Here is a 25605-nt window from a genome sequence, read left to right as displayed (position 1 = left end):
CCAACACCATCCCACTGAGTAGCATCTACTGCCTTCTCAGAAGCTGGCACAGCCCAGACTGCTGCAGCTTACCTGCACAGACATATCCTCTGCTTTGCTGGAGCCAGTCAGCACTGCCACACAGCGGTTAAATGCTTCCTGCAGGACCTGTGAGGAGGGGATGAGGCACAGGGTCAGTCTCAGTAAAACCAGATGAAGGCTGGCAGAATGAGAACATCAGCTGCTGAGCCTTTTGTAATGGCTGAGGGGAACAGGCGACAACATCTGCTGCCTGCACAAACACAGCCTCTTGTGCATGCTGGCACCAGCCTTTGGTGCTCTGACACCATCCCCACCTGTGAGCTAACACCTCAGCTATAACTGAAGACAACCTCAAGCTGGGTAGGACCACTCATCTGCTGGAGGCTAAGAAGGCTTTACAGAGGCATCTGGACAGGCTAGATCAACAGGTTGAGGCCAGTGGTATGAGGTTCAATGAAGCCAAGTGACTCAAGTGCAGGACCTGGAGCAACACTTCCCTGTAACACTACAGGCTTGGGGAAGAGTGACTGGAAAGCTGCCCAGCAGAAAAGAACCTGAGAATGTTGGCTAACAGCCAACTGAATGAGAAGTGATGGTTCTCCTGTAGTCAGCACTGGCAAGGCCACATTAGACACCTTATTCAGTTTGGGCAACTCACTGCAAGGACACTGAGGTGCTGAAACATGTCCACCCTCATGTGTGCAATAAGAAGCCTTTCTGCTCAAGCACTGTGTTCATACAGAATGCAGCAGCAACCAACAGGGTGTGTGAAGAGGCAAAGGAAGATGATGTGTAGTTTGCTTTTCCAAGGTCTAACAGACAAGCCTACGTCCAGAAAGGAGCACACTTTGCAAGAGGCTTCTCCTGCTGCATCCAGACGGGAGACAGTAAGAATAGACAAGTGTCTCAACAAGACCAGAAATTGAATCTGATGCCCTGTGCACTGAAAACCTACAATTTTCAGCTGTTTCAAAGTCAGACTGAAAAAAAAACCTCTTTTCAGTAAGTTTCCTTCCATTTACCTCAATTCCATTTTCTCTTCTCAATTCCTCTGCATTTAATGCTGAGCAATTGACAGTGTGGAAAGCAAGTTCAGTAGCAGCAGGCAGGAGAGGAGATTCTTTGGAAAACAGGAGGTCATCTGATGTTTCAATGGTGATAGTCTTGATCAGCATAGGGTAGCCTGCATACTTGTATGGTTTCAGCTCTGAAAGAAATGGTACAAGCTCACAGATGTGCCCAGTGTACTTACTTATCAACACTGGATATATAGGATTAGGATTCAAAGAAAGCCAACACCTGGAAAAAGGGGAGCAAGGCTGAGCAGAGGACTGATACTAGTCAGATTTTATGCAAGACTACACTCATGCGGCTAATAAAAAGGAGACCATCTCATCAGTACCCAGAGCCTGCCATCTGGGTGACCCAGTACTGGTAAGGACACCTCTGTATAGACAAATGTAAGGCTAAGTACAGAGGAAGACTCCAACTGATCAGCACTGGAGCAGCCATTAATGCTTTTTTGAATCAAGTTTTACTGCAGATGAATTTCATCTGTCTGAAACCCTTTACCACAGCTACGTGATGCTGTGGCAAGCCAGAACCCAGAAGGCAACAGAAAGAAAGATGAAAACTGACTGTGATGGCCACTACAGACAGCCAGCTTACCTTCCTTATGTCTGTTGAAGAGGATGCTTTGAGTTTTCAAAATCAAAATTATGTTTTCTGGGTCTGGCCCATCTATCACCTTGGCAGACTTTGTGCATAGGAACTCATACGCTTTATTCACTTTCTCAAACATGTCCTGCAAACAAAGAGGAACCAGCTCAAGAGTTGCTAAGGACCCCCTCAGCACAAGTCTGCAGCACCAGTTCAGGTGCAGGTAAAACAACACATCCCAGGTTGTCAGCCACAGGACTAGTTCTGCGGTTATTACACATCACAAAATACTCCAGACAACAAGCTTTCTTTTGTCTCCTAGACTCCTCTGTAGGCAGGAGACTAAAACTAAGTGAATTCCACTCTGACAAAAGTGACAGAGTGCAGCTGAGTTGACCAAGAACAGACACAGAATGAAGCCATTTGCTCACTGAGGCCCTGCAGGAACCTTCTGCAGCACGGGTCTGACCCAAACATAACAGTCCACTGTGAAATCTTCATATTCCTTGAGTGGCACCGGTTAAAATGACTCAGCTGTCCTATAGGTCTGTATTTTGGTATTCCTCCAGGGCATAGCTTTTAAAATGGGAGAAACAAGCAGACAACCCAAGCGAGCATTTCAGCATTCTTAATGCGCACAGCAGCTGCATGTGCTCCCATGCCATTAACATCATAAACATGCTGTACATACCCTGCCTTCTGGATTCTTGTCTGGGTGGTATTTTTGTGCCAGCCTGAAGTAAGCCTTCCTGATCTTGCTTTCATCGTGCCTACAAAAAATCCAAGCCCCATTACATTGAGTACCATTAAAAGACCAAGCCTGGATTCTGCCAACAGCACTAACAGCAACTGCAATTAAGGAAAAGCTACAGTGCTGCCGCGTCTCAGTTTGGAACCCCTGCCTCCTCAGCTGGTGGTGGATAGAAGTCACCATGTGGGCACAGAATAGAAAGCAATTTCAGAAACAAAGTGTTTTAGTACCTCTTGTACTGAATATACAAACAAGAGTGCATTGCTCAGTGTCTGAACCTTCCAGATGAAGGTTCCATAAGAGCTACAAAGGAAAAGTAGATCACAAATTACTGGAAGTGCCCTGTTATTGAAGGGTAAATGCAAAGTGTTGTCAGTTCTCTTCTAGAGGCCTGAAGTCAGAAATGAGTGGCAAGAAAGGAGGTACAAGTCAGAAATTATATAACCATCAAGAAAAGGAAAGCATTTGGCAGGGAGAAGAAGAATGGTTAGAGAAATCAAGATCCACTGTGAACATATTCAAGTTCTGCTCACTAGGGTTGAGCCTTGCACTTGTCCTGTACAGCAGCCCAGTGAGTGCCTTGAAGAAGAACTCATGGCACTTCTTCCTTGGCTTCCGTTTCTCTGACACTTTGCCATTATTCTCTCAAACACTGGAGCTGCATCTTCAAGCTCTGGGGTTTTGAATAAAGCAGTTTTCCACTGTGAAAGAAGCAGGTGCTACACATACCAGAAGTGGTTCTCCTAAGTGGCTGCCACAACCTCAGCTGCAGCCTATGGGGGTTGTGTAAATGCAGTCACACAACTTTAAATACTGAAACCAACTTACTGGCCTTGTCCTTTGGGAAGGTTAAGGACTTCATAAGCGTCATCTATTGACATGGTAGGTGGCTTCTTTTCTACCTCCTTCTTCCAAGCTTCTAGTGTGTCTTTCAACAGCTTAACCTAGATAGTTACAATTCATTAGTGCTTCATTCATGCTGACACCAGTACACCTCATTTTTTTACCCAAGTGCTGCTTTATTAGCAAATTCCTATCACTCATTAGCCTAAGCCCAGACTTAGTCCTTTTATCATTAGTAATGATGGTTTGAACTATCTCTAGGCAGGGAGCAATTGAGACTTAACTGCAGTGCTACATTCTATTCAAGATAAGGGTACCTTAAGATTAAAAGCTTTAGCGTAAGAGTTACAGTAGAAGAGGAGGCCTCATTGGAAGAGCATTCAGTTTGCATCTTGATACTACAAAAGCTGCAAGAGCTGCATGAATAAGCCAAGCTGCTTTGGCAGACCTAGACCATAGACCTGAACCAAGATCATCTCACCACTTCAATGAAGTCATACCAAGCTAGCTCAGTTTCTTGTTCAGCAAGGACAAACTAAAGGAGGTTTCCTGCACCCACCCCAAACCACTCATCCCTTGAGGCTCGCTGTTCTCTGGGTGCTCTGTTCTGCCTTTCACCAGTCTTCTCAAAGAGCACAGACTGAACGTATGGCTGCTACACGGCACCAAGGCTACTCTGCTTCAAGATGCAGAAGCGTTTAACACGTATGCTCACAAACGTCAGGATCCATCAGTTACTGGTCACAAGCCCAGCATCTGATTTCCTTAATTTCTGTTACAAATCCCACTTCCAGGACTGACAGATCAACAACTAACTGAACTCTAGCCTGCTCCTTACACACCGGATCTTTAATGGGCCAGTCTGGAAAGCGGAGTGTATCGCAGAGGTGCCTGAGGTAATAGATGTTGCAGAAGAGCTCGTTTTCCAGCTGTGGGTAGTTGATGACTGGGATGGGGCAGTACTGGTAGAGTGCCCTTGTGTTGCTCTGAAGGCGAGGGGTGAAGTCGGCCAGATGAGCAGCAATCTTCTCTATCATAAGGCGCCTGGAAGTGAAAGGTTGGTTACCCTTTGCCCAGCAGCCTCAGTCCCCAGCAACCGTACAAGTGTGTTCACAGACTTCTGGAAAGATCTGCCTTAGTTGTTTCCCCGTGTCTCAGAAGGGACTCCGAACAGGACGTGGTCCTGCTCTGTTATAAAGCCTCACAGAAACGAGTGTATTAGAGACAAAGGGCAGTGACATTCAGCCCCCTCTCAAGAGCTCCTGACTTTCTGGGAAGCCCTAAAGCTGTACTGTAGTATTAGACAGGTGCTGCTAGCAAATGAGGGCAGTACAAAGCAGTCCTCAGACACAGTGAAGCTTCCACTCGAAAAGAACCCAGCTATGACAGAGGCAGCTGTGAAGCATGAAGGATGTCTGGGGAAATACAGCTCTTCCTGCTGCCAGCTCTGCTATTTCTGAGAGCAGCAAAGGGCAATGCAGGATACTGCCCGTGCAGAAGTCAAACAGAAGGGAGTGTCGAAGCCATGGAATCCAAGTATTCCTTTGGAAACAAAGACAAGACCTCTTCAGCATAAGATGTAGCTCAGATTTGTCCCTCTGACAGAGAACAGTTACCTCATTTCACTGCTCCAAATTGCTTCTGGAGTGTCAAACTCTCCAAGGAATATCTCAGAAAATTTTTCTGGTTCATAGTTTTCTAAGTAACACACCATTGCTTCAGGAAGAACATGTCCAAGTATACTTCTTTGAACTACATCTTGACCTTTAGTCTACAGAAAAGACCAGATTGTCATCTCAAAGGTAATCTGAATTCTGTCTTGCTAAGCAACTTGAGATCTAAAAAACCCTCCCCCCTTGTCCCTTACGGTTCTTGAACTCCAGCTCTTTAAAGCTTAGGAAAAGAACAAGCATGGAGTACTTCTAGCACTAACTAAAGGTGGTCTGCAAGACTATGTGCAAACAAAGGTAGTTACGTTTGCAATCTACTCACTTCTTCAGCCTTGAAAGCTTGTTTTATATGTGTGTACTTCAAAAACCTAGAAGAGAAACAGCAGTTATTTTTTGTTTCACTGACTCTTCAGGCAGCCTTGGAAGAGAAGTAGCCCAGCACAGTCCAGCTGGTGACTCTCACACATTTACTTTGAGATAAAAGAATAACAGCAACAATCAAGCAAATCCGTCTACAAAGTCCATTAGATGCCTGGGAACTCTATCAAGTTATGCACTCCCACGTTAGAAAGGCCTGTCCTTAGATGCTTGTTTTCTCCACACCAAGAAAAATCAACCAAAACAAAGCTGACAGACATGGAGAACCCTTCCCTACACACTCCCTGAAGCATTTCAAGCATCAGTCATTCCAAGCATCACTGGTCAAGAGGTGTTTTCAGCCACTCTTTTTCCTCACCTTGCAATAGGCAGCACATTGGAACCTGTGTACATCATGATGAAGAAAAACACTCCACTGAGGTAAAACCTGGGCAGCTGTGGGTTGTCCTGCATGACGTGGAACAGCAATATAGACACTTTCTCCACCAGGATGGGATCAAAGGTCAGCAGCAGCTGAAAGCACACACAAGCATTTAGGTGAGCTGCTTGAGCAGTGTGAGGTAACCAGCCAAACCCAAAGCCTCAATGAATGCCACGCTGGGAAAAGCCAGAATGCTGCCAAGCACTTCAGTTACACAGTATTTTGGTCCAAGAATAACAGCTTTGGATCTCAGAACGTTTCAAGGTGCAAGGATCCTCCAGGGGTGCCCTTGTTGAACTCCTCTGCTCTGGGGGAAGTTCACCTAGAGCTGGCTGTCAAAGGCCATGTCCAGACAGTTTTTCAGTATCAACAAGAGTGGAAATACTCAATTGATGAGATATTGGCCAAGACATGAAACGTGCAGCAACAGCCAGGGAAACAAGCATTGTCCAGAGGCCTGCAGGATATCACTGACAGCATTTAACATGCTTCTCCCACAAAGTATTCACATGAGGAAGCTGGCAGAGAAAGTCAGACTTCCACTCGCTTAGATGTATCTTTGAGGGAGTTTCCTACCTGAGTGATATGAGGAAGGCAGGGTACTATCTGACAGCAGCCTTTTCACTCGAGGCAGAGGTCTTATGATAGCATTGTCCTGATCCCTAAAACACAATGAAGTAGCACAGTAGTAAGCACCTGTGCCTTTTCTCCTTCAAGACTGAATAGCTTGAGCAAGCCAGAATTATCAGGCATTACATACAGTAGTGTTCTTTTCTTTAACTTCAAGGTTTGTTAGACTTGGGAAGTGTGACTTAATGCCACACGTTAAAGCAGCTTCAAGTCAAATGCTGTGCACTAGAAACACACACAGCTGGTGCTTTCAGTCTTGCAGTCCCTTTCACATCATCAGTGCTCTCATTTACCACCTTTATTTGCTTGCAGAATTACTGCTACGTAACAGCCGCATTAACACTCTTCATTCATGCCTTACTTGGTTTCTAACAAAAAGCTTTAAGACAGAATTCATGAGTTTATGCATCTGCCAGAGACAGTTCACCACTTCTGCTGGGAATTGGTGTTTACCTGCTGGGGAAGTATCCACACATTGTGATGAGCATGTTGAGCACAAGCGTGGCAAGGTCAGTCTCATTCAACACAGGCTGCCCAGTGGCAAGCAGGCACCACTTCAGCTGGGGGATGACCTGCAATGGTCGCCAGCCATCCATACCCTGGGCCCAGCATCGAGTTTTTGAAGTGAGCTTTCCACTGTTCCACAATTCCTGCATCTATTGCAAGATTAGAGACAAACTTTGTAAAGGTGGAATTCAGAGCTACCTTCGCTCCTGAACATTTACACAGGCTCTTCACTGATGCAGAACAGACTACTACAGCTGCATGAATCTCCTATGTATTTGTAACTGTCAGGAAACATGAAGTGAAAGCTGACAGATGAGCTGCAGCACGACTGGGGCATGGAGGGGCAGGCAGCCTTACCAAAGGGCCTGTGCTTTTTAGAACAGTATCAAGTCTCTTCTCCAGCTTTAACCCTTATTTAGAGAGTTACTTGGAGAATATGGTTTGGCACTACTTATAGTTTTCCCTCTCACTGTTTGAAAGACTCGGTCCCCAGGATGGAAGAAATCTGCCAGGTCTGATAGTCTGAAGCTGGTACCTCTTGAAAGCTGTAAGGCCCACTCCTTTCTTTGTCAGCATTCCCAAAGTACCACTCCTTCTCGCTCTCCCTCTTTGCATCAGGTGCTGCCTCAATCACGTTGCTCTAGAAGTTGATGTTTATGACAACAGCTTTAGCTTCAGTGCAAACATCACATTCCTACAGGAAATGTGAAAAGGTCACGCATGGGCAGTAAGAAACAAAAGGGCACACACCTGCAGAGGGACTGTAGCTCTGCTCGTGTGAAGATGTGCCAGAGTAAGCAGATCTACAAATATTCTGATGCCATTGGAATCCATCAGGTCCTTCACGTTTTTCTGTTAATGGAGGAGCTGAGTTAACACAAGTGTTTTCTAGGTAAGAGTTGTTACAAGAACTGAACACTTCTGTGCAAAGTGACCAGGACAAGTCAAATCATTTTCCAGTGACTAGAACAATCACCATAGCATCTACACATTTCCTTCAGTTTCCTCACCAGCAAGTAACTACCACATCCTCACACCTATCAAACGCTACAACCTGCATTTTTGCTCAAGTTAAGCTTGCAAGGCTAGTTAAGACCATTTTATACAGGTGAAAGGCAAACAAACTCCTGCTCAATGCAGATGTCCACCATACCTTGTTGAGGATCAGCTTGTTGAGAAACAGTATCAACCTGTCCCGCTCAAGCCTGTCAGTGCACTAGTGCAGCAGAAGAGAACAGATTAGTGTTTGACAGCACATAATAGAAGTCACCTGCAGAAGTCAGTAGATGCACCTGCAAAGACACATTCCCTTTTTCCACACCCAGGATAAGCTGCTGAAAACTACTAAGTGTTCAGGTTTATGCACAGCTAATACAGACAGCTGCCTGCCTCTGATAAAGAAAGGTCTTGCCCTCTGTCCTCTCGGTGGCTCAGGGTCTGACACTCAAAGCCACTAGAGTTCTAAACTGACAGTGTCTGGATTCCCCAGCGAGTTGGTTAACACAAATACAAAGGAAAAAGAGAATGGTGTCAGCCAGCAGGCAGAAGAGAGTCTTTGATGCCATGTCCATGGTGAGACTATCAGGACTCAAGGCAACCTAGGAGACTGCATTGGTTCGGTTTTACTCACAACAGCTGTACCCAGACCCCTTACTCAGGTTACAAAGAACCCCTTCTTCAGACTGCATGGAAATGTGTTTTTGTGGGCTGTACCAGCTGCCAGACATAACTTAACAGGTACTTAATAGGCAAAGCAGATGCCACTAAAATCTGATCCCTCACGAGCCTGTCTAGGGCTACCACTGCATTAGGTTAGGACCTACTGCTACTACTTGGTCAGTGTTTTGAAATAACATGAGATAGAACAACGTTCTCCTCTTAAAGAGCTTCATGCTTCTCAAAAGCAAGCATGACATCAGCTTCACACAAAGTTTCTTCACACTATTTCTGTGTTAAGGCCAACAAAAGGCAGATATAAAGTCTCATCTGAAATACCTTACGATCAGCAGGTTCAAAGAATTTAACTGAATCAAAGGGGAATACCAGAAAAGCTTGGTGACAGCACAATAGAACAGCATTCATGCTGCAGCTTCACCTTCTGTAAAGACAGAACTCAGGTTTCATAGCAACACGAAGGATCTGAACACAGTAGGACTAGAGGTATGGCAGCTACTATATCAAGTAATTCTAAACAATTCTTACCCTTTCCAACATCCCAACTATGTATTTGGTATCAGAAAATGGTCCTATTTCTTCATGACATCTTCCATAAACAATGGCCAGTGCTTGCAGACATAAGCACTTCATGTTCACTTTGTGGGGTAAGCAAGAAGCGATGGTAGAGCTCATTGAAGAACTCGTATCTAGGGCAGAGAGGAGATCTTTAGTGCAGAACCCCCCCCCAGGCATTGGGAAGGGCAGAGAAGACTTGAATGGTGCCTCACGATTTTTTGATTGCTCCGCTTTCTTCTGTTTCATCTTCTTCCAGTAGCAGTCTTAGATAATAATCCCCTATCTTGATTTCCTCAGAAAGGCACTCGTATTTCACCTGTAACAGCACAGATTGCTTAACATTAAATATTGCTTCTCCATCATTTAGCTTTTGGTTGTCACACCACGGTGCTTGCTTGTGTCCATGAACTCTGTGAGGTGAGCAGCCCTTCCTTCCTGTAGTTTGAGCGGGACCAGCACCTGCTAGTTGGCTGTTAGAGGAGCACATGCCTACATAACACGTCATAAGCTCCTTACTGAAATTCTAGCTTCTAGCCCTTAACACTTTCTAATATCAGTGGGTCTAACTAAACCGGGATAACACGTGGTGTATTTAATGACTCAAGTTTTAATGAGTAGTTACACCCTAGCAACATTTTGCTCAATGTTACTACAAGTAAGAAACACAGGCAGAACTTAATTACTAAGCTCTGCTTGCCATTAAGCTGCGCAATAGAAGCCTAGAGGCACCAATATAGGCAGCAAGCAGCTGAAGTGAAATTGCACTATGAGAGCCACCATCAGCTTCAGAGCAACTACATTCAAATTAACCACATGCCTCAGTGCTTGGTGGCTAAGCATTTGGCAAGCACCTCCTTCAGTAACCCCAGCAGACCAAAGCTGCTCCTTGCAGTGTTTTTTTTGCATCAATAGTTTGAAAGCCACTGTCACAAGGCCACAGAGTTATCTGCAGATTTGAGCACAGCACACGATACAAAGACATCCCACTAATTAGTACACTTCTGAGCAGCCTCAAGCCACCATCTCTCTCAGCCAAGGGATAGGTTCCACAGGTGGCCGGAAAGCCTGTCACCACTACACAGTTCAAATACTCGCAGCAGAGTCTGATAAAAGAGTCTCTTAAAACATCTGAAAGCAAATCTGAGACGGAAACTGCACAAAGATCATGGTACAGAGTGCCCCACGATCCAGGACCTGCAGGACTGCTAGGGATACGTTCCAGCAGCATGAGCCACGCAGCAGCACAAAGCACAGCTGCAAACTGTGTATTACAAAGTTTCAGATTTGTATTTCTGATGCTCCCCATTCAGCACCTCTAAACCTCAGGCAGAGCTGGGACAACTGTGGCCCCCAGAAGTCCTGTGACTGCCTCACAGCTGAGGAGATCTTAGAGAGCTAAATGCCAGTGCAGGAAATACCAATCCAAACTAAGGCAACTATTTGCTGCATCAAGCTAAGAAGCCACCTGTAGGTGCATGATGCAGAAGCTGCATACATGAAACAGTTTTCTCCTAAAGCCTTAGCCTGGAGTCTTTCATTTCTTTCTCACTAGCCCATCAGCAGAGAACTCCTCAAGAGCAGGAGCTCATTCTTGTTTCACCAGTAGTATTCTGCTCAAGGTTCCACTAGAAAGCCGTGCTGTGACAAGAATGGCATATGGATTATCTAGTTACATCTTAGCTGAATTCAGGCGTGGCCCTGCTTTGCTTTGGTGTTCCACAACGAACACCGTGAGACCCTGCCAACACTGGAGACAGAGTAGAGCACAGAAACGTGTTTACTAGCATCTGACTTGAAAACAACCTCCTAGTTACTTTGAACAAACTTGTTAGGACCTTACCAGTTGCTTTGCAGAAGCATGAAAGGCTGCTTTGAGTTCAGGTACTGCTGTAGAATGTGAAAGCAGTATCCTCAATCCATAATTACAAAGCAGCACAGGTCTGACCACATAACCTGTTCTGGTTTGGCAGCCCAGTATTTCACAGCCTTAGAACCACTGAGAGATGATGGAAATAAAGACAAGGAATTTGCCGTCAGGAAGAAGTGACTCGTGGAAATACCCAAGAGGAGTCTGATGGGGCACACTGAAGAACAAGCACCATTTATCCTCACAGAGTGTAACCCCAAGTCTTTTAACACAGGAGCATATCCAGGGACCTGATCCATCTTTTGTCTCTACAGTGTCATTTGTCAGGCTGAAGAGGCTTTGTGTTTGCAGTGACACTGGACAATATCTGCCCACAGCCTCAAGCCTTAGCAGTTAATTCCATAACCCCAAAATAACTATAGCTTGCAGTCAGGAATCACACCAGATGCACTCAGAGAAAGATGAAGTGACACCTCAAGCAGACATATTTCACACATGCAATTTCTCCTGAAGTGGGTCATTTACCTCAAACTCCTGATGGTTCCATGAAATAACATTAGCGCTGCCAAGTTCTCTGTCAATATTAAATGCTCTCATTTCAGACTCAAGAGTGTCTCTCAGCTCTTCCCGTGTTTTGAAGTTCCAAATCAAGTTTGATCTAGCATGATCCTGAAGAAATCTAAGAAAGAAGTAACACAGTTTAACCCCCTCCAAACATTACCTGAAAGGCAGACAAGATTAGCTAAGTGGATCTGAATTAGAAGGCACCAAGCAGTGATCTCTCTATCATTACAGACATGATGGTTCATCACATGTAGAGTGTTCTCTCAACCCTGGAAGGCAGCCTTGTCTAAAGCATTTCTGCTGTTATCCCTTTTGGCTCCATTCAGTACCTGCACACAGCTGACGACCAGGGGACCTGCAAGCTCTTCCTATCTGCTAGTGAAAGCTACACGTGAACAACTCGGGGCAGCAGAAATGCACACACCAAGTGCATGCTTTAAACAAAAAAAGGCAGGTCATGCAAGGAAATAGAAGCCGATGTCTCAAGTGCCACAAAACAATCAGTGGACATTTTTCAGTGGCAGCCTTTGGATCCAGCCACTGGCTTGGAGCAGCTCTTTAATACTCCCAAGTTCGTGAGCAAGCAAACCTTTCTCTCATGCAACACTTGTTTAGAGCAGACTACATTGGAACTTCAGAAACAGTAAGCACCAAATCAAACAGCTAAGTTCAGGGAATTTGCCCACTTGCTTTCACAGTCTGCTGACCGTCAAGCTTTATTAGTCCATTTAACGCAGCACCCCAGCCAAAAATCAACTGCTAATGTGTTTTCACAGAGGGAGACCATTCTTTTGTAGATTCTGACAGCCACAAGAAGCCACAGGTAAGCAAGCTGCCTTTAGGCCCTGTGGCACTATTTGAAATCCAGTATCCAGTTTCTCTTTGCCTGCCTCGAGTTCAGTTTTATTCCGGTTCAAGTTAGAACATCTTGAATAGCTTACAGGTTGACACCAACACACTGCAAGGGTTCTCTACCCTGCTTTAGCCTTCAACACCATGCAGATCTGCATATGAAGGCTGTTATTTGCTCTTCCTTTGATGCAAGGGAAAACAGGATGGAGCCTAACAGCATTTGAGAAGCTTGCCCAGTTCCTCCCTTTCCCAAATACAAGCTAAACCTGTAAGAATCTCTTGGGATTTAATTTTTCCTAAGTTCCTGCAACAAAGCACTTGCACTGTTTCAAGGCAGGCAGAAATTGTCATGAGGCCAAAGCAGCTCAGAAGATATTAAGCAGTATCTGAGAGCCACACTCAGGCGGAGCTTTACCTGTAGTAGAAGAGATCCCAGTTAGCCTCTATTTTAATTCTTTGGCGTCGCTTCCTCAGTATCACTGGCTTCTGAAGAACGTTCTGCAAAGCAGGCACCTTTTACAAATTAGAAGGGGATGTGGGGAGCACCTGTTTCTACTACGCAAAAAGCTGAGCTCTCTCCTTCAAAGCCACACTAAGTTAAGCCTGGTAAGGTCTCCTTTTCTAGCAAGTAGTAGCAACAGACTTCTATAAGTTATTGACATCAAGTTAAGTCATGCCAGAGAAGCTTTCAGATGTTTAGCAAGTCATTCTTTTTGAAGCAAGCTAGCTCCCATCACCAGAAGCACTCGTCAGCTCCACTCTTTGCTCTTGGGAGAAAATAACCAGAGCAAGTCACAGAAGTCAGTCACAAACCTGTCTTGGACACTGAACGGTTCCCTAGTTTGATCAGGCATGAAATCAACGTTCTACTCTACATGAGGTACAACATGCAAGCAGAAGTCTGAGCAACACAATCCACACAAGCAGCAGATATACAGACTCACCATATTGTTTCTGTCCTGATTGGGATGGAAAGGTGGAAGAAAAAAAAAAGGTAGATTTAACAAGCCACAGCTGCACTTCAAGTGCTAATACCAAACTTGCTACCTTCTGAGTTACACCTGAGTACACTTGCTGTGAAATCAGACAGCTCAAAACTCGAGGCAGAACTGATGGTTGAAACTACCTACAGTAGATTTTAAAGTGCACTTTGCCTTTCCACTACTTCTCCCCACAGTCCCTCCATCAATATTAAAATATCACTATTATAAATATGAAATTTTGGATGCAAAGAATATTTCATAGTTTGTGCCAAAAGTAGTTTAAAGATTGGGTTTGCCACATTTCGAGGAATTTTATTCTCCCGTGTACTTCTCTTGGCCAGGTTGATGAGGCTGGATAAAGCAGGCAGCAGCTAAAGCTTAACACATATGCTGAAGGAATCCATTCACCTGTGAATCTCCGAAACCCTGCTTTCCATTCTCCAGGGCATCCATTTCTAACCCAAGATGAAGAGTAGCAAAAGGCAGGTTTGCTCAAAGGAGGTACAGCTGTAGAGTCTTTCACGTTTCTACCCTTCTGTTGCTGTCATACTTCCCTGATTTCATGGATTGGCAGGTGTTCCTCTCTACACTTAAGTCAAGTGGCAAAGAGTTCCAAATACATTTACCTCTTTTTGAGCTATGCCCATTCTGTCTCTCCAGTGCATCAAGACAAGATCCACTTTCTCTTTGGCAAATTTTTCAACTTCCTTTGCAGCTTTTCCAGCCAGTCTCTGCCACTCAGGCACCTTATTGAACTTGCCATACTGATCCTGCAGAACAAAGCCTATTAATCACTTGCAGCTGCAGGTCTGCCAGCTCGTTCGATGCAGGGCAGTGCTACAGCCAAGTGTCTTGCGTGAGGACAGTCCCCTCAGAGGCTGCAGCTCTCTCTGCTGGAAGGTGAGACAGCCAGGTCTACTTACGGTTGCAATTTTTAAGTTATCTCTAACATGCATCCTGTCAGCATCTTTCTCAGGAACAGGATCAGCACTGTCAAGGTATGCCAGCAGACCTGGAGGCTGAAGACATTTCAAACAGTGTTAGCAGACATGTGGCTAATGGAAACACAGGCCCTCACATCAGGTGATGAGACAAACTCCTTAGAGCTTTCAAAAGTAGAACTTCTGTTCACCTCCAAGCAAGTATGTAAGCTACAGCATCTTTTTACTTTTGCTAGTGAAGTGCCAACAGCCAAGAGAGCCATCCCTCAGAGATACATCATTAGCTTCAGTACAGCAAAGCTCCTGCCTATAGTCTGCTTCTTAAAGAAGCACATAAGGACTGCATGAAGAGAGATGATCTCGCAGACATCAATGTCCCTTGAACAGCAGATGCCAAGGCTCTGGTCTCCCAGGCTAGGCTTTGCCCTTGAGGGGAAGGAGATATTTGCTACACAGACTAAGCTCTCCAACACTGCCGGCTCTCAGATTTTATTTTTCCCCTACTTCACATCCTGTTTACTCACCAAAATACGTTTCAGTAAGTTCATAGCAGTTCTGTTCTCAGCTGTCCAGAGGCCAACCAAATGTCTACTTAGCTGCCTGAAAAAGTAACCGAAATTAGCAAACCACAAGTTCATTTTAGATAGTTTTAACCACTAAGCCAACACTCTTACCATGCTGGTGAAATAAAGATGAGCAAGAGCTTCATGCTCTTGTTCTAGTTCAAAAATAGGCTTAGCATGCTTTAAAGTGTTGCCTTTAAGAGGTTCCAGTGAAGTTAGTGGAACAGCAGCAGCACATGCTTTTTGGATCTAGACCTCAAAAGAACACGAGCAATAGAGCAGAAGCTACTTATCTAGCAACCAAGTTCATCCAGTCAGTCTTAAGCTAGAGTTAAGATTCTAGAAGCTATCAAGAACTGTTGACTACTCTCCTCGAAGCTCTTCATATCAGTTACTGGCTAGGAAAGCCTTTTTGGAAGCCTGCCTTCTAAGCCAACTGACCTGCCAATATTCATTCCACTGCATGGAGCTGCAGCATCGCTTACAAGTGAGTTGTCAGTGTTAGCTGTAAAACAGAACTAGCACGACAGAAGGTTTCACACTAGCTGGCCCCAACAAGTCCCACTTGTCACTATGCTGCTAAGCAACTCCTACAGCACTTGGGAAACATGCAGCTGAAACTTTTATAGCCGTGTCTTTGGGTGCCAATAATTGAATTCTCATGTGTCCACCCCAGCACATGCTCAGGCCAGAGGTTCTACTGGCTGCTGAACTCAGGGAATGACTGCTGTATGAGACCTCTCTCATACAGGATGGGTGATGCCAACTGCAGGCAAGATGCCTGGAGTGTGCACACTAGGATCCACAATCATGTAATACAAGTTGGACCTCTTAATGAGTTCTAGACATTCCACCTGCCTTTTCCTTCCTGAAGGCTTTCAGAGAAAAAACACATATAAAAAGGAGCCTTTAATGAGTAACCAAAGTCTTATTTTGCTTAAAAAAAAAAGAAACCAGAGGTTCATTAAGTGGCTGCAGCCTCAGCTGGAGCTTTCCCTACTTAAATACAGATCATCTGCTGCATCACTCTCCTGAAGAACTACATGCTCCCTCCTCTGACCTCCCACTGGTTCAGTGCTAGCTAGGCTACTGAGACTTTTTAAACATAATATGAGGTGAGACTGACATACCTATTGGTAAGCATCCTCTGATCTGTGCTTATTGTAAACATAGCAGTGTGCAAGTGACGAGGTAAGGCACCTTCACTGAGGGCAAGGTCTTGCATTTTGGTAGCAATCTCTTTGTCTCCTTCCTTTGGAAACAGGGCAAGATGATTACTAAGGAAAGAATCTTAGTTAAGCTGCTTTTATCTTAGTATACAGTTCCAAGGCCTTCCTGACCATCAGTTACATCAACCAAAATCCAAAGAAGCCAGAAGCTATAGTGTGATGAGGTTAAAGTGCAAGTTCTCAACAGCAACTGATCAAAGGTGTAGCAAAACCAAATTATCAGTAGTTAGACTTGTGAGGAAAGTAACTGGATAGGGTAAGATGCATCTCTGCCCTCACAGATCAGGAGATAACAGTACAAGTACCATCTCCACACAACAACTGTAAATTCATGGCGAACAAAGCGTTTGTTGCTTGACTTTGGTCAACAGCAATCTTTTAAGAGTAGCCCAGCTCAGTCACATGGGCAGACAGGCACCCAGTCGAGATACATTAGCTGCAGTAATTAAGAAAGAGCTTTTACTGCATTTTTAATTGCCCATGTCCCACTCTAGATGAAACGACAGGAGCTGTAATCAACAGCACGGCAACTTGTAGCTGATGTTACCACGTGCATCGATGGAAACTTGCAGATTTGCAACACCTCTATTGCAAGTGTTCACTCCCTCCCTTCCAGGCAAGTACCAGATGTGTAAGCCACTGGAACACAGTGAGACACTAGCCTTAGCCCTGAATTTCAACACAAGACATGTTGGGAGTCAGCACGGTCACCCTGCAACAACCTTGAGCACCCCTTGAGGAGTATGGGGCCTGGCCCAAAAATTACTTGTGTGGAAGCTAACAAAGCCAGGTCATCCTTTGGGGAAGCAAGACGACAGAGGCTGGCATCGCTAGTCTGCTCTAGGCCATCACTGGCTGCTAATGCCCTCCCGCTCCACCTGGCAGTGTGTCGCAGCACATGGCCTCTCCTCCTTGGCAGGGCCTCTAACATGCAGGACAGGTCTGGTGACTGAGCTACACACAACACTGACAGCCAAATCTTGACTGCATTATGAAAACATGCGAGGCACTACCTACCATCCCAACTGATGTGCCTCCCTGCCCCAAGCATCAGAGAAAGCAAGGTGCTATGTTAAACCACTCAGAATTAAGCGGCCTCCCACCTTGCCACCAGCCCAAGAGAAGCTAAAATAACAACCTCCGACTGGGAAGCAACTGCCCTCCAAACCAGCCAACACAAAGCAAGTATGCTGTATAGAGCTCTCACCTCTATTATTGCCTTCATGACCAAACCTGCCCCTTTCACAATTGCCATGGAAGGGTGCTAAAAGAGAATACAGACAAAATGATCTGAGTGTAAGATTTGGAGGTCAGACCGTCTGCAATTCAGTTTCACTCATCCACACAGCTGTTCTGCCTCTAGTTCTGGGCAAAACCTAGCTCCAGGAAGAGTTCCTATCCTACACCTTTAAAGAAGAATCCCTCATGCAGCTGTCAGATGACTGCCTTGGCACTGCACAGCACTACAGAGAAGCTGGGGAAACTCTGACACAAGCTAACGCTAACCAGGACCAGTACATTGATTTATAGAAAGAAAATATTGACGTCTTAGCTAAACCCCCTAGAATCCTTGCAGGGTCACTACTGAGAAGGAAGTTACTGTTGTTTTGCAACTCTTCACACTTGTTCTACTGAGAGACAAAAATGTGTCAGATTCTCCAAAGAAAGGAGAATCTGGGCATCTGCAGAATCTAGCTTAATATTTACCTGGCATTTTAAAGTGCTTCTAAGAAAAGAGTCTTAGGCAGTTTATTCTGTAGTGCATGATGTGCCAAACCACTGGAAAATAACGACCTCACAGACACTGCAGGTACAGCAATGTCACTAAGGTTAAGACACACTAACCAGCTGAAAAGGATGCAAATTATTACGGTAAAAATCTGATGCACTCTCACCTGGAAGAGCTTAAATAGTGTTCTTCCGTTTGATGCCACCATTTCCAACAGCATGTCGAACTGCTGCCCCTCGGTAGTCTCACTATATGGAGCACACAGGGCAAACGTCAGGAAGTCCAGAAGCGAACTAATTACCAGGGCACCTGTCCCATGATCCTAGAATCAGGAAAGCAAGCATGTCAGAGGAAAACAGACCTGTCAGAGCATGCATGCAAATTTCACTTGGTACTGATGAGGTTGGAGATGCTCTTCCTTGTATGGCATCAGACAGCCTGCAAACAAAAAGTGAGTTCCCAGATGCCACTAGCCTGATGACAGCAACACTCTGGTGAAGCACTGGCTCCTACAGCACATGGGAGGCTTGGACAAGCTTCGGTGCCAGACACCTGTGCTGTCTCTGTTCCAACTGCAGCTATAAATACACTCCAAGCATATTCAAGGATCACAACAGTGTTTTCCCAGAAATTAGGGAAAGCCCTTAAAGAAGGTATCTGTTTCAAAATCTGACTTACCACATGGGAATTGAACTTCTCTAGTAGATTTTCTAGAAACTTCTTTGAAGAAAGAAGGGAAGCTTTGTTCAGCTGCTCCTGCCTCAAGTCATAGTCATCGTGCATGGGCTACAAAAAAGTGAAAATGCTCACTACACAGTTACACTTCACCCCTCTGTTCTTAACAGCTGTATTCACAAAGCCACATTATGAACCAATAACAAACACATCCTGCTTCAAGTTCAGCAGGAAGCCACCAGAGGACAGGTCATTTCATGGCTGAGCACACTGCAGGTTGAAGGGCAGCCCCTGTGCCCGAATGTTTCAGTAGATACACCCACCCATGCCAAAGGGAAAGACTCTGCAGTCCAGTACTTACACACATAAGAGCACAAAGCATGTCAATAGAGGCATGGGTTACTCCGTCATTGTTCCTTTTGAGAGCTTTCACAACCTTCACTCCCAACCGTTCTCGAAATCTTTTGGAAAGGAAGCACAACGACCAAGATTAGAGAGGAAACAGAAACGTAAAATTAAGATAAAGGACCCAAGGTGGCCTCCTCTCACTGCATTTGGCAAGCCAGTACCTGGACATATCCATAAACTTGGAATTCCTTGGTAGGAAAACCTTGACTTCACTGTTACCTTTAGCTAAGTGTGTTCTCAGCATGCTCAGACTGTTGTGGTTACAGGACAGGAACGCCCACAGATGCACAGGACTTCATACAGCTCTTGGGCTGAGCCTGTATGCCACTCCTCACAGCATTCAGCTGCCCCATGGTCCAGAGTCAGGAACATGCCAAAGAACACCAGGCAGTTTTTCTGCTTCCTTACGTTACTCAGCTCAGACACAAACTCCAAGCAGCCTACACTTACTGTAGGACTGGAGCTCAACTTCTAATGTGAACTTCTGCTGCTGAAGCAGTGGCCTCAACATACTTAAACAATGAAGGACTGCCTATGCCAAGGACTGATGAAGGCGCATGTTAGAAGTTTTTACACTAGGAAAGACATTAAACTGTATTCAACTCAAAGCAGAAGGCATTCAGAAAAAAGAAACCAGCTTTGGGATCATTTGGGATTCTCAGATAACTCTACAGCCTGCTGTCAGCCTCAATGCTGCTTCTGTATGCACAGGCTGCCAGGTTTTCAGAAGTGATGCTTAACTCCAGCCCTCAGTTTTAAGGATTATACAACATCAAAGGCCTCTGACTTACTTTGGGAGCTGAGTGAAGGCAAGGAAGCCTGCTTTGGAAGCCACCAGTCGTCTTACTGCTTGGAACTGGCTTTCAAGCTCTGCATTAGATGCTGCCATCTCTCCCTCCTGCGAGAGCAGTGCCGTTATGGCGTTATTGATGAGCTTCTCCTTGTTCTCTGAGAACAGACCCTGGTTCAGAAATAATAATCAGTAGTATCCTTATGCACTAACAACATCTGAAAGGGACGGGCAGATGATTTACTCTTACATCTTGTGTAACTGCATGGAGTACCCCGCTGTAGGAAATGTTAGCATTGAACCTGAAGACAGCATCTGCAAAGTTACCATCTGGAAGAAGACATAACAGAAGTTAAGCATGTGGCTCCTGGCTAAATCCCTGTGTGCTTTAAATGGCACTACAGAAACATGTAAGAGGCATTAGCTTACTTGGAGGAGCAGCTAAAAATCTCAGATGGAGGCTCTCTACTTCTTCATCTACTGGCATGCTGAGCAGTCCCCACCGCTGGCCTTTCTGTGTGGAGGTCATTTTTACACAGACATCTCTGTTACCAGAAGCTCTCACTCCATCCAACAAGCTAGCCAGGAGAGAATCTCTGTCAGGAGAAAAACCATACCATTTACATCAGAAAAGTGATGCCAAAGACCCAAGTTAAGACAAACGGGGGGGAAAAAAAGACAGAATGAAAGGCAGTAACACCTAGAATCTCTTACTAATCCTGGTGCCAAGAGCTACAGCTCTGCAGAAGTCTCTCCCTTCCAGGTGCCCCTGTATTCGTGGTGAGGACAGAGCTGTCCTGGGCACACTATAACCATCTGGAGCCTTTCACTAAACTCCGGATTATCCGTTAATGAGTTACACACTGCAAGCCAATTCAGCCCTGTGCCTGCTGCAATACCTCACTGAGCAGGATTAGGCTGCATTACAGCTGCAAGTGCACTCAGGGACTGCTCTTTTAAATAGCATCAATCAAGACATCTCCAGCAGAGAACTCAAAAGGCTGTCAGAGCTTCACATTCCTGTATCACTTAAACTATTCTTTCTTTCCTTGTCTCAGCTATACTGCTTAACCAAGTATGACACACAGACAGCATGCTGCTTTGCAGAAACAGGCTGTGTCCAACACCTCTGTGTGTCCTTCAGAAACCTTCTGGACAGATCTGCCTAACACTGGGGTGAAAGTAAAGGGTAGAGATTTAGACGCGGTAACAGATTTTGATTTATAGGAGGCAGACTGCTGAGAGTCAATTTCAGAGGTCAGAGTTTGGGGAAACTGGGAGCCTGCAAGGACTACAATGGCAACTTGCACTTGGCAGTGTACCCCCAGGAGCCCCAGCTACCTTTCTGTTGAAGAGTACTTCCGAATTTGCCCTTTGATGAATTCAATGGTAAAAAGCTGAGGGTTCTCACAGTCATACACTATAGCAAACACCTGAAAATAAGAGACAGTGATCACATTCATGACTCTATAGATTAAGGTCATCTTTCGTACACTCCCAAATTCCTACTACCATCAGCTTTTAGAACTTGTACCCAAAGAAGTGGCACCAAGAAAGGTTGCCTCTTACCTCACCCAAAGGTTTCAACGTAGCAATGTTATAGGTAGCTGGATCCCGTTCAACTAAGCAAGCTTCTGTAAGAGCCAGCACTCTTTTCACAGGCTCCTTAAAAAACCAATAGGCATATTAGGACAGAGAATTCTCAGCACTCCAGAGGAACAAGGGTAGTTCAGGTGGGCACCCTTACCAAGTGTCGAGGTGTTATTTTCTGAACCACAAACTCTGCTAAGGATGTCACCGACTCATCATTGCTGTACTTGCCGAAGCGAAGGTTCAAGTACTGCTCAAACTCCAGGGCCTCCTTCCTTACCCGCAGAGAGATACCTATGAAGTTGCCAGCATGCTCTATTGCACTTTTGATAATTTCCTCCCTCTGCTCAGATGCAAACAGGTGCTGCAAGTTTTGACAAGAAAAAACAAACAAAAACCAGATTGAAAACTCCATGGCATAGCTCAGGAAATCAATTCCCTAAATAATCCTCCACCTAGCAGCTGGGCTTGCCTTTGTGAGTGCACGGTATAGAGAGAAAAGGCATTTACTACACAAGAGATCCACTGCTGAACTCACATTTGCCTTTCAAAAACATGAAACCTATAGCAGTGGCTACAGGCTACTCTGTTACAAACCAGTGTGCCATTAAAGTAAAGGTCTGCACAACCTGCTTGCCTGTGCTTGGCAACAGATCCTCACAGCTTGGCAGGAGTGAGGAGCCAAAGATGCACAGTGGTAGCCTTGGCTGCTATTTGTGAGGTTTGCTCTCCAGCCTTGCAAGGCAAGGTTAGGGTAGGTCTGGAGGATCAAACATATACTAGTTTTGTGCTAGAGCAAAACATGCTGCAGTACAAAGCACCTCAAATCTAGGCACCAGATGCCTGTTTTGTTTGTAGTGCCTGCAGTGCCTGCATTTACAACAGTAACTGTGAGCTAACTCCTAAAGATCCATTTCAGCTGCTTACAGCATAGTCCACAGAATGCCTTCTAGGATTCCAAAACCAGCATTACACTGCATTAATTCCCAAGTGAAGCCACTGAGCATCAACCCATAGGCTAAAAAGGCAGCAGAATCTCTGCTCAATGTATCTCCTATTAAATCCATCAGCTAGGTAGATGAGTAACACTGCCTGCCACCTCTAACTTCAGGAAGTGCCAAGAAATTCCATGTCTGCATCACAGTGCAGTCACTGTCCAGAGAGAAATAACTAGATGTTCTATACTCGAGTTCTAAATAGGAAAGTCACCAAACAAAAACCCCAACCAACCCATCCAGAACAAAAAAAAAAACAACACCTAAACATTGCTCTCTAATGTTTTGAACTCATTTTCTGTGGAAGAGGTTTTAAAACACATCAAGCACCATACCAAGATGTTTGCTTCTAGCACTTACCAGTCTACTAAATCCCCCATAGAGGATACAGAAGCCTCCCTGGTAGCCAGTAATATCAACAAAGCCTTCAAAGTTTCTGTAGTCATAGGAGCACAGAACTTTGTTTGTTGCAGGATCTATTTGGTCAATACCTCCAGGAGTCACTTCCAGAATCACAGGCTTCCTTGTATCACTCCAGTGATGTTTGTAGCAGTTATACCTCTGCAGAGAGAGCCACTTTTAGTCATGCAGATACATGCTCCTTCTCTCCAAAGGAGAGCTGCAGACAGCAGAGCCTTTTATTTCAACAGCAACCCTCAGATTCTTTATGTGTACCACTGTAAAGCTCAGGCCAAGCAAAGAGAACTGCTGAAAAGTTTCCCACTGCTTTTGAACAAACTCCCAATTTTCTCTTCTCAAAGCAAGGCTTCAGCCACTAATCTACAACAGCTATGCCAGGTAGTGCATGCAGCACAAGTGTAAACAAGAGCCTTGAGATCATTTCACAAATCACACCAGTGACACAGCCAAGTCACTTACCCGGCCTGTGATTTTGCCTTCTGAGAAGTCTGTCCTGAATCTCTGTTTTTAAAAGAAGTTAAGAATGAATGCAAATACTACAGCAATTCTGTTCAGAAAGTCTGTGTTTAAGCTGACCTTGTTTTAAGGGACTCAGACCTCACCATTCCATTGCAATTTAACATACTCAGTATTTGTAGCTTTACTCACTAGTTAAGAATCATCCACTAGCTGCTGCAACTGACACTAGATCAAGTTCATTAACAGAACAGCTCAAAACCCAAATTTCTTTCCTACTTCTTCTGTAAGGGAAGACAGCATAGTAACCTACCACAAATGGTAATGATAACCAAGTATTTAGCACTTGCTTGAAAACAAAACACCCCCATCAAAGCAAAGCCAACCCCCAGACCTTACCAGTGCCTCAGTAAGGAGTTCTGTTCTGTGTTCTGTGGAGAACTTCAGAGTCTCAGACTTTTTCCCACTCCCCTTGCGAAAAGTGAGGCTAAATTCTGTTCCTTGTCCTTTTCCAACCGGAGAAATGCTACAGATATCTCCATAAGGCCACTAGACAATTGAAAGTAATTAGGTTATTCTGTTAGTAGTTTCAAAGCTAGGTCTCCTCCCCTCAAAACCCTCAGTAGCGATAACAACCAAGTTGCTGTCATGAGACAACAGCTAGCATGTCACGTGCCAGATGGAGCTGCCTAGCTGATGCTCTGCAAAGTAAGTGCGTACCCTAAGTCCCTGCAGGGACACAGCCTTACAGTGATCAAACTTAGCCCAGTTCATTCAGAACACATACCCAAAAGCAAACTACTGCTCATTGCCCAATAAAGACAAGTTGCTAAAAGCACAAACCCCGCTGAATATTGGCAAAGTTAGCAGAGGCAACACCAGCTTCCTGTCATGTGAGCTGCTGTAGCTGCTACCACAGTTTCTCTTGATACCTTGTCAGACTGGACAGATTCTGAAAGTTGAATGCCATTCTGGATGGTTAACACGAGTCAGAAATCAAGTCCAGAGGTGCTAGTTACCTGATTTGTAACTTCTAGCGTGTTGGGGTTGTAGGTGGTGATGGCATGAGTTCCAACTGAAAACACTCGCTTGTACCTAGAATGCAGAAGACTGTCAGGTTCTGCACCCACAGCAAAACCCTGCTGGGCTGCAAAACTTACATTAAGAAGCTGTACCCAGGTCACTGTTACACAATAGACATCGTCAGCTTGCATTTTACCCATACAGTATGTTCAGCTTGTCTATTTATAAAGAGGACACACAAGAACAGTATTACTGAACACAGTTCCTCATGCACATATTCTAAGTTATTGGCTCACCAAAGCCTCTTGAACTGTAAGGACTACCAAACCAGGATAAATTCTAAAAAACACCAGCAGACAGAAAAAGACATTTTTGAAGTACTCAAAAGCACCTGTCTGAAGCTGTCTCAGACAACACCTGTAATACTTTTCACACCTGGTCACAACACTCTCACAAATCAAACTGCTACTAGGACCAGGTCTAATTTTCTTCACCTTGAGAAAAACTAAAGCTACTTAACTCAGCAAGCCTGAGATGACTGAAGCTGTAGTCCAACACAGCCAGTCACTGTACATAGATATCACAGATATGTTAACTGCCCCAGTGCTTAAAGAACAGCTGGAGAAAGGTTGTTGCTAGCTTTTCAGGCACGCCAAAAGCAAGCAGCAGGCAGCTAAAGCTGAGACATCCAGATGTGGCAAGCACAAAGCGGAAGCTCTACCATGGTTTCATTTCCGGGATAATCTTCACAACAGATCCTGAACCAACTCTTTATATAAAGGCTATTTACATATTTCTGAATCAGAAGGTTTTGCAACATAACTACCCAGAGTTTGAAACAGAACATTATGACTAATCTCTTACTACTAGTACCAACTGTGTTCTAGGGTGCTTCTCTCTGGAAGCAGACCTGCCCAGAAAGTCAAGCCAAACCTAAATCAGAGGCACTTGTGGTAGGCATTCTCTGAAGAAAACTAGACTCCAAAGATGGACACCTTCTTTCAGCCAGCCAAGCTCACTCTGGCTAGCTCTTCATATTCAAACTGACTCAGGATACCAATTTCAGTTTCAGTTCTGGCTGAATTGTGGGTTTGCTGGGTGAAAAGCAGACATCTGATTGGCTGAGCTGGATCTCTGCCAGATTGGACACTGCATCCAGCAACTCAGGATCTGGAAGTGTATTTATCATCCAGCATTCCTAATACGTGATGTGACAAGGAATACAAGGCAGGCCAGCAGATGTGCTGAACCAGCACATCCTTCGTTGCCTCTCCCCAGACAAACTTAGAAGGCCAAGTCCTGTTGCAGAAACAGAGAGGACTCACAAGTCACTTCCTACACATCCTAAACATCTCTCGTCCAAAACTTCATCTCTAAGTACATATAGAGGCAATTATAACTAAGCCTA

The 25605-nt window shown here is 44.9% G+C and overlaps 1 protein-coding gene across 1 annotated transcript in view; it reads right to left on the bottom strand.

The window, feature by feature from the left end:
• Positions 1–25605, bottom strand: part of DNAJC13 (DnaJ heat shock protein family (Hsp40) member C13) — a 45546-nt gene that overhangs the window by 12189 nt on the left and 7752 nt on the right. Inside the window, 39 exon segments of the mRNA XM_064169904.1 lie at positions 73–147; positions 1044–1228; positions 1690–1825; positions 2372–2450; positions 3260–3375; positions 4117–4318; positions 4891–5045; positions 5267–5312; positions 5681–5835; positions 6320–6340; positions 6342–6405; positions 6827–7029; positions 7416–7520; positions 7631–7732; positions 8034–8096; positions 9083–9196; positions 9198–9243; positions 9325–9428; positions 11505–11658; positions 12811–12893; positions 13340–13354; positions 14005–14148; positions 14302–14397; positions 14844–14919; positions 16013–16134; positions 17319–17375; positions 18007–18162; positions 18519–18626; positions 18877–18976; positions 19715–19884; positions 19964–20043; positions 20143–20309; positions 21055–21146; positions 21283–21378; positions 21461–21667; positions 22659–22859; positions 23178–23219; positions 23574–23723; positions 24194–24269. Coding sequence (XP_064025974.1) covers positions 73–147; positions 1044–1228; positions 1690–1825; positions 2372–2450; positions 3260–3375; positions 4117–4318; positions 4891–5045; positions 5267–5312; positions 5681–5835; positions 6320–6340; positions 6342–6405; positions 6827–7029; positions 7416–7520; positions 7631–7732; positions 8034–8096; positions 9083–9196; positions 9198–9243; positions 9325–9428; positions 11505–11658; positions 12811–12893; positions 13340–13354; positions 14005–14148; positions 14302–14397; positions 14844–14919; positions 16013–16134; positions 17319–17375; positions 18007–18162; positions 18519–18626; positions 18877–18976; positions 19715–19884; positions 19964–20043; positions 20143–20309; positions 21055–21146; positions 21283–21378; positions 21461–21667; positions 22659–22859; positions 23178–23219; positions 23574–23723; positions 24194–24269 — 4363 coding nt within the window.

The sequence above is a fragment of the Pogoniulus pusillus genome, chromosome 32, assembly GCF_015220805.1.
Source record: "Pogoniulus pusillus isolate bPogPus1 chromosome 32, bPogPus1.pri, whole genome shotgun sequence".
Taxonomy (NCBI): domain Eukaryota; kingdom Metazoa; phylum Chordata; class Aves; order Piciformes; family Lybiidae; genus Pogoniulus; species Pogoniulus pusillus.
The sequence above is the reverse complement of the archived record's forward strand: the minus strand, read 5'-3'. Positions and strand labels throughout refer to the sequence as shown.